At 38.2% G+C, this 8,891-nt stretch overlaps 1 protein-coding gene across 1 annotated transcript; it reads right to left on the bottom strand.

Moving 5' to 3' along the window:
* Nucleotides 1-6,475: 6,475 nt before the first annotated feature.
* Nucleotides 6,476-8,603, bottom strand: LOC132037175 (glycosyltransferase BC10-like). Its single transcript, XM_059427644.1, has 2 exons — nucleotides 8,060-8,603; nucleotides 6,476-7,312 (listed from the first exon to the last, which is right to left on the bottom strand). Exons 1-2 carry the CDS (start codon nucleotides 8,399-8,401, stop codon nucleotides 6,665-6,667), a joined length of 990 nt encoding a protein of 329 aa, XP_059283627.1. The 5' UTR covers nucleotides 8,402-8,603; the 3' UTR covers nucleotides 6,476-6,664.
* Between the last annotated feature and the right edge of the window lie 288 nt (nucleotides 8,604-8,891).

Genomic DNA, 8,891 nt, shown 5'->3' with positions numbered 1-8,891 from the left:
AGGAAAAGGGGGGGTGCCCATTTCCTCTACATATTGCTCGCGACCGTTTGCTTTGGTTCGTACCGCGCTTTACAGGATAAGTTCTACCTCTCCGTTTATGTTCTTCTTTTTCGGCGGCACTTCTTCTAGCTCTCTACCATTCCTCGAAGGTGACCTGGGTTTTGCATTTCGGATTTTTTTTCAAAAGATTACCAGAAGAGCACCCTGCTGTCCACATTCGCATAAGAGCCATTCAAGCCGGAGTCCGGACGCTCAAGCTCGTGAATAGATTTACGCATCTCACTTTGAATTTTTTGATTTCTTTGCGTTTACGTCACTTGATTTTGAGCTATGAAATTTCGCTTCATCATCTCCTCTAAGTTGCTAGCCGGCCGAGCTTGGAGGTTCTCGATAATTGTTCTATTTGTGGAAATCGCTTCCCAAATGGGAGTGTTGTAATTATTTCCATAATAGTTTCCCCGATTTCAATACCACGATTACTATCTGTCCCACAAAATAAACAAGACTCCGGATTCAATGGATAATTGTTATAATCATGAGGCTCACAAACTTACACATCTTTCGCCGAATATGTTACCTTGAAGTTGAATGGCCGAGCTTGAGGAAACACCCTCAACATCACGTTAGTAAGAGTACCTATATCGGCCCGAATAGGCCGCAACATCATCACTTTAAGAACCCCGAGCGGCTTTTTGTAACCCCTAGTCTCGTGATACTCATGATGACCCTCGTGACATCATCTCAGGAGATCTTCCCGATCTCTTCATATGTTTTGTTTAAGATCGCCTCTCGAGAAGCATTCACGGGGCCCTTGATTCGTGGTTAAGACCTCACTACGAAATAGTTGCCAATGATCTCCGTGCGTGTGATGGGAGCAATCTCATGAATAGCCCTTATACCTCTCCCAAGCGTGTGGTAGAGATTGAATCTCCGAGTGAAGTTAGCAATTCTTCTGTGCAGCCTCTTTGTTTTCTTGGGTGAGAAGAACTTTGTCGATAAACTTATTTGATAATATCTCCCGAAGTGATAGAACCTGCAGGTAGATTCGTCAACCATTCCCTCGCTTCGCCAATCAGTGAGAACGGAAATAAGGACAGCTTCACATAATCATCGGGGACATCTCTATATTGGAAATTCTCGCTCAATTCCAAAAACTGCATCAAGTGCTTATGCGGGTCTTCACTGGACTTACCCATATACTGGCACGTATGTTGCACCAGCCGCACTTGTTATATCCCGTATTTGGAACGTCGGGACGATTCGGGTTAACTATGATAAGTTAGGGTTAAGACCATTCCGGGATACGAAGTCGAGACGTTTGACCTTCGATTTTGTTGTAAGACTTAAGTGTGTATGATTTTATTGACATGGAGCATTTAGGAAAAAATTGGGACCAAAGATGGAATATTTGATGACGGCCAATTATTGAAAGAAAGAGAGGGAGTAAAAATATGGCCATGTGGTAAGGCCACCTTTGGAGTGGGCCATGGCCACATGGTTGGCCATTATTTGTAATAAGAAGATGACTTAGGACCATTATATCATCATCTTCATTAGTTAGAAAAATCAAGAATCCCTGAGAGCAGCTTCGATCAACCATTCGGCCAAGAGCCTCCAAAATCAAGACCAAGATTAAGCCATCCCAAAATTATTTCTTCTAAGCAAATCTACTAATTGGAGGGTGCTTGATAACGTGGAGTTGTTGTTTCGCGTTGGATTGTTCGTTTTCATCCTTGGCCAACTTTGGACAAGTTGAGGAGTTGTGAAGAAAGGTAAGTTCCAATCTTGTTTTATGAGTTATGAAAGGTTTATGTGTGTTGTTGTATGTTAATATGGATGAAATTCATGGAAATTTGGTATTTGAAGTTGAGGCCGTGAGCATGGTACTTGGTAAAATGCGTATGTTTGTCATGTTAAAAGTGGTGCATGAGTTCTATGTAGCATGTTTGGTTATTGTAGAATGTTGAAATGAATGAAATCATGAAGTATATATATATGGGTGTGTTGGCCGAATATGGCCTTTTATGTGTGTCAAGAAATGGATTAGTTTTCTTGGAATTTTGGTTGTTGTTGTTATGTGGATTTTATGTTGGAAATGAGAGTTTAATGATTCAAGTTGGTATTGTAAGTGTTATGGGCTGATTTGGAAGATTTTGTGTATTTAGTGTAATTTTTATATTTATGGAAATGACATGGTTAGAGTATGGATTGTTGGAGTAAATCATGATTTGAAGTCGAGGAATGTGTTAGAGTTAAGGTTCTCGGGTTTGGGGACAATTTCGGGTGGGTTGGAACATTTGTTGGATTGTTGGAAATATTGTGTGTATTGTTTAAGGAGTTCTTGAATATTGTTTGAATGGTTTCGGATTGGAAATTGAATGTGTGAGCATTGGTGTTAGTTTGATTATATGTTGACTTATATCTATATAGTCATAGTGAACATAATTGGAATGTTGTTGGAATGTGTGGAGAAGGATTATTAATGTTCGAATGTGTTTCGAATTGATTGTGGATATTGTTGATATTTTTGTGTTGTTGAATTCTCGGGGTTGGTCTATTTATAAACGAAGTGCTGCCCAAATTTCCGTAGAACTATGTGTTAGTTCGGAAATGAGCTCTTAAATGCTTATGGTTGACATTGGTATTTATTGATGTTATGTAGATCTTGGAGAATTCAAGATATAGGTTTGATTTGGATTAGCGTTGTATGCGAGCGAGGTATGTAAAGCTTAACTCTTCTTTCTTTTGGCATGTCTTAGTTGTGTATAGGCTACGACACGGGCCTCGAGAGAATTCTATTCTCATAATCCGAGCATGTCCAGGATTCGCGTTTGTCTCTTGGTAATCGTATGTTGATGTGAGAAAATATTGGCTTTAATGTTTTTGGAATAATTGATTTTTAAAGTTGCATAAAAATTGGGTTTTCAAAAGAGTTTTATTCTTATACGATGTTGAAACTACGAACTGCCGTAACTTTCGACTAAGGGCTCGGATTGCCTCGATATCATTGTGGGAGGTTGTATGGCGTGTGATGAGTATGTTTTCCATAGGCGGGCCCGGCTCGGGTTGACACTCGTCCGTGGGTCCCGCGACCTTCCTTTGTACATTTCGACGACGTTTGAAAGAGTTTGGTATGACGATTTTCCCGATTCCCAAGTATGGTCATTTTTGCTTACTTTTTGAACCTATGATAACGATTTTTATGCATATGGTTACTCACGACTACGCTCGTGCGTGTTGTTAGTACATCTTTCACGGTTCCGGGCCGGTTTTTTGTTGTCGTGCGCACTATGATATATTCCGGTGTTATGCTGTGTTACGGTTCCCGAGACCTCGCCATAGGGCCGGGTTCCGTTTATGGAGTTATGCTGTGATATGGCTTATGTTATGTTGTGATGATATGTTGTGTTCGGGGTTGTACGGGGATTTGAAACCTTCGGTGTTATCTCGTGTTATGGCGCCATCGACAAAGGGCGACCATATTTTGTGCCCTATGCATGCTTTCTATTTTGAAAATAAACATTTGGCATTTTGGAAATGTACTTACTTTCGGATTGCTTTCGAGTGTGACTCGTATTTGTTTATCGTATTTTCTGCTTTGCATACTCGGCACACCTTTCGTACCGACCCCACTTTCCTGGTCGCGTTTCATGCCGCCGGTACGTACGCCCTGATTTGGTGATCCGCGGTTTAGGACACCTATCCTCCCGTCGTGTTGGAGTGCTCCTTTTATCCGGAGCCTACATCTTGGTATATACTCGTTCGTTGCATGCGTGTGTGTGTGTGTGTTCGGGGGTACGGCGGGGCCCCGTCCCGTCATATGATTCGTTGGTTTGTTTAGAGGTCTGTAGACGTATATGTGGGTTGTGTGCCTACCCTGTGCAGATGGGTTTGTGTATTACATGTTTTGGGCGATCCTATTCGCCGTGGCAGCCTTGTCGGCTTGCATATATATATATATATATATATATATTTTGGGCCGTTGTTCCATTGATAGCCTCGCGGCTTCTATGTATGTGTATGGTTGTGTTTGAGACAGCGTTTGATATTCTATACGCGTAAGCCAGCTGTGTGTGATTCGGGTTTGATGAGTGTGTTTGGGTGCCCAACTCGGGCACTAGTCACGGCCTACGGGGTTGGGTCGTGACAGCACTGTTCCTTCTTTTAGCTCGAAATTTTCAGTAATGTCAGGCCTAACAATAGGCTTAGCAATAGTTGCCAGACTAGGCCTAGCATAACTGGATAAAAGAATCTGTTGTTCTTGTGCCCTTGCACCCTGTTCATCGCCGTCTCTGGCTCTATCCCTTTCTGCCTGTTCAAGAGCAAGTCTTGCTGCTTCGTTAGCCATTTTTCTCTGTCGGTGAAAAGTTCTTTCGATTTCGTGATCAAGATCAACTAACGATTTTCCTGAACTTCTAGTGCTTGGCATAAACCAGAGAAGCCTGGAGTGACACAAGTAGAACAACGAAAAAGTAAAGACTTGAATACAAAAACAAACTCAAATTAGAAAAATAGTAAATTTATCTAAGTCCCCGGCAACGGCGCCAAAAACTTGTTGCTCCCAAACGCACACGCAAGTATACGTGCTCGTACACGTAATATAGACTGTTAAGTCCAGATATCGATCCCACAGAGACTTAGATTCTACTGTTAAGCTAATTCAAATTTTGATGAAACTATTCAAGAAAGTGAAAATCAAGATGTTTATTGTACTAAACTAAAAACTGAAAAGTAAACAATTTGTGATGGGTGTTTTTGTGACTGGGAATATCTTAACAAAGATTGTAAGAATTATCAGATGAGAAAAAGATCTAGGGTCATGGCTTTCGACAATCCAGTTGATCTTCAGACAATTCCACCTATTTTATTTCTTGGGTTACTAGTTGACGGGTTAATTGTACTTTGTGATATTCTCTCGAACTACTCACAAGCCTGTAGATGTTACTATAACGCCTATATCTCTATGGTCATCAGAGGTAACAAGAACGCATTCATTTCTCCGTATTCAACTAAGTAAGGCTAAAGGGTATATCTCTATCCTCAGTAGCGAAACGATCAAATCGAACAAACTCTATTTATTCTTATTACGTATGTGAATTCCCTTTCTCAAGTCCAATTCGCGCACCTACGGATAGTGTCTAACTATTGGCCGTATAATCAAACAATTAAGATCAAGAATAAATAAGCAACCCAAAATATGGAAAATCAATAGATAATAATTGTCATCAACCCAACTTTCAAGTCTTTCGCCACAACCCTAGAATTAATAAGTTTAGCTACTCATGATTCGATCATAGAAAAAAGAATTCATGAATAACCTAGGGTTGAAAAAGATGAAAAATAAAATAAACCTAGAGAGAGAAAAGAGAACGGTGGCTTACAAGTCTTTGAAATAATCCCAGCACACCATTCTCAGCTGATAAAACGTCTATATATAGTCTAGGGTAAAAACAAAAAATAAGGAAACCAAATCCTAGTCGAACCGGGAAAGCTGCGCAGAACCCCGCTTTCCTTCCGCATCGCGGAAGGATCGCGCAATGTTCTGGGGCTTCCCGCTTTCCTTCCGCGATGCGGAAGGATCGCCTGATAGTACTGGGGCTGGTTTTGTCCGCTTTCTTCACGCGATGCGGATGAAAAGCGAGGCCTTCAGTTCAGTTCTTTTCTCTTTTTGTTCATCGCTTGTGGTCTTCAACTCGTCACCTCGTCTAATCGTCATATGCTCCAAAATCACTCACTTTCAGCACAGTTTTCCCTCGTTTGTCATCTTCGTACCTATACACATGAAATATGACGACATAAGTTCAAATACGACGATTGCATCATGAATTAAGCGATAAAAGTCATAAGAGTAGGATGTAAAATGACACAAAACATGATATTTGTGCCAAATATCAGTTGGCGTATGCATCCTACGAGTAATAATTTTGTTGCTTGGAAAAGATTTGCTTTGACTTTTAAGATTTTATTTTTACGTGAGTCCTTTTGAGATGAATAGGCCCCCCTCCAGCCCCCCCCCCCCCCCCAAAAAAAAAAAAAGGAGAAGAAGAAGAAGAAGCTCCTAAACAAGATGAGATTAACAATCAAGAAAGCATTTCAAAGTTTTACAATCAATAAAAGGTAAATCCTAATTAAACATGCTCAATATTAACATCAAAGCAAAAGACACCCGCTTCCTTTTCATTCCAAGGAAAACGAAAACCATCAAAACTAGGAATTTTCAAAAGCTTAAAACTTGGTACCTGTTTGCGGTTATGAGAGAAAAAGCAAGTGAATATGCCATGCACTAGAGTTTCTGTTGTAAAGTTGAGTGACTTTTTAATTACAAAAAACATACTATTTGATGACTTTTATGATGTTTAAACAAACTTGAGAGACTTTTTCATTACGAAAATAATTAAGTAACTTTGATGCAGTAAATTGAAAGTTGAGTAACCCTCTATGAAATTAACTCCGGAATTTGTTATTCAAGAAACTATAAGAAAACTAAAAAAGTTGTACATATTTGAGTTTCATGAGGATAAACAAAAATCATAAAATATGAGAAACAAAAAATATCTTTCAACATGTAGAATAAGAAAATGATACAGTTGGGAATCAATTGTCCTTTCTTCTTTCCGTATGTGACTTATATACAATGACAATATTATTATACTATCAATGTATTTTAACTATGTAACCCGAGCACTTCATGAGCAACCTGCAACAAGGGCCCCAATGCATCCGGTAGAAATTTCCTACCAAAGAGATAGCAAATATTTGTACTAATATTCCCATTATACATACACTCAGTGCCAAATCGAATTTGATTCAAAAACTCAATTGAAATATCATGCCTTCCAAATTTTCTAGGATGTGGACCACCCCTTGACCAATCAACCCAAGTGATTGTCCTGTTGGAATTTATCTCAGGATATAAAATGTTCACTAAAGTTGGCAAATAATGTTCATCATTGTAACATGGAGCTTGACAATGTTCTTGAAAAATCGGGTAAAATTTGCGATCCGAAGCAATATTCACAGCGAGGTCCCGGTGAATTTCGAACCACTGAGACCCTTTTCGCCACTGCTCGATTGTCACATTCGGCCACATTAGGCGGTTGTATCGGCCTCGGCCTGGTTTTCGAGGATCGTCGTACGAGGCTAAGAAGCTTAAGTTTGAGCCGAGGAGGTGATTGTATATGGTGGTGAAATTGAATAGTGGGATACATGAATCTGAGAGTAGTACAAATCTTTGATTAGAGGAGTCAAATAGAGCGTTTGCTAGAAGTCTTCTTTCTGCATCTATCATGGATATAGTGCCCCAGTATACCGGCTGCATGGAGATAAAAATGAATATTTTTTAAAGATATGGAAATCGCAACTTATGTATTGTACCAAAGTCATAAAAAGTAAGCAGAATCGGGTTGCAACTAGATAGGTCGGTTCCACATGTATAAAATAGTCATGTAAGTATAGGCGTCAGTAACTTACTGTACATAATATTCAACTGGGACCTCTTTAATAAAATTTTAAAAGGGTCATTTTATTGACTCAACCTAATTCCTCATGTCTTTCATCATGTGGCGCATCATGAGGTTTTTATTATTGTGTTATTTTTTTTAATGATTAAAAAATGATGGATTCTTTTTATTTACTTAAGTGGTTAAGTGAATATTATGTTAGTTGAGCTGCTGAAGTGACAACCTACTTCAGCGAACTTAGCATTTTTTGATGTTTTTTGAATTTCTATGACATATAAATAGAATTGAGTTTTTTTTTTTTTTTTTTTTTTTTTTTTTTTTTAAATTAAAACGAATTGACATATAAATATAATTGAAGTGACAGGCTACTTGAGCGAATATAGTACTTTTTGATTTTGATGTTTTATTTTTTTTTAAGTTTCTATGACATATAAATAGAATTAAGTTATTTTTTTTGTTTTGAAAATTAATTTTATGACTTTCATGAAATAAGCTGAAAGTTAAATAACCATATGTGAAATCTAATACTTGTAATCTTTTACCCCAAGTAACTTTGTTCTTGATGATAGGAAATAAGTATAATGAAAAAATATACAAACCTGGCTGGGTATTGTCCTCCCATAGAAGACTGAAGTTTGAGGCACATGAGAATCATTATAAGAAGGATGTGGATGAACGTATATTGAATACAACCCTTGATAACCATTAAAGAACATGTCCCAAAAAGGTGCAAGTGGCAATGGCCCTGGTGTCAAGAACATGAATGCTATTTTTGGGACATTCTTGTTTGAGAACTCTACCATGGATGCTCTTAATAATAATTCTTCGTCACTCATATTGTGCATCAATAATGTATGATTAGATATTTCATTTAATATCATAGACTCCCCTTGCGTTGGCGGCTCTAGGTTATTTATGTCTAAATTTTTTGATATTTCCATACTAGGAGGAGGAGGGGATAATGGATGTGGATGTTCAAGATTTGATGGTGTGATTGAAGATAGAGAGAAATTTAGAGAATTGTTTGAGGCAAATGAGAAGGTTTTGAAACATAAAATAGAAAAGAGACCAATTGATAAGCCAATGAGAAAGAAAAAAAAGTGCTTGAGAAGGTTGGGGTGGGAATTATGGACATTATCAGAAACCTTGGAATTCATCGGTGACGAGTGCATTTAATTTAAGTATTGGAGCACTTTAGGATATGTATATAAAAGCTATAAAGTGACCACTACGTAAAAAGTAAATGGAGATAATTTATTTTAACACTTGGAACGTAAGTTATGATAGCTATATATATTTGTCTGAATAATGCTTGTAAGTTGTAATCTAGGATGTTATAGCTCCAACTTTTGTTTATTTTTTCCCAAATAAACAAGCAACTTGTGTATTTGGTACTATACGTTGACATTGTCAATATCTTAACGTTCAAAT

The sequence above is a fragment of the Lycium ferocissimum genome, chromosome 11 (genome assembly GCF_029784015.1).
Source record: "Lycium ferocissimum isolate CSIRO_LF1 chromosome 11, AGI_CSIRO_Lferr_CH_V1, whole genome shotgun sequence".
In the NCBI taxonomy this organism is placed as follows: Eukaryota; Viridiplantae; Streptophyta; class Magnoliopsida; order Solanales; family Solanaceae; genus Lycium; species Lycium ferocissimum.
Note: the sequence above shows the minus strand (reverse complement) of the source record. Positions and strands in the feature narration are given on the sequence as shown.

What these genes read in the sequence shown, in the direction of transcription:
- LOC132037175 (XM_059427644.1), bottom strand. Translation starts at nt 8,401, where the DNA reads ATGGAAATATCAAAAAATTTAGACATAAATAACCTAGAGCCGCCAACG. An exon ending in GGAGGACAATACCCAGCCAG is followed by an intron (nt 7,313 to 8,059) that starts GTTTGTATATTT and finishes ATCTCCATGCAG; the next exon opens with CCGGTATACTGGGGCACTAT.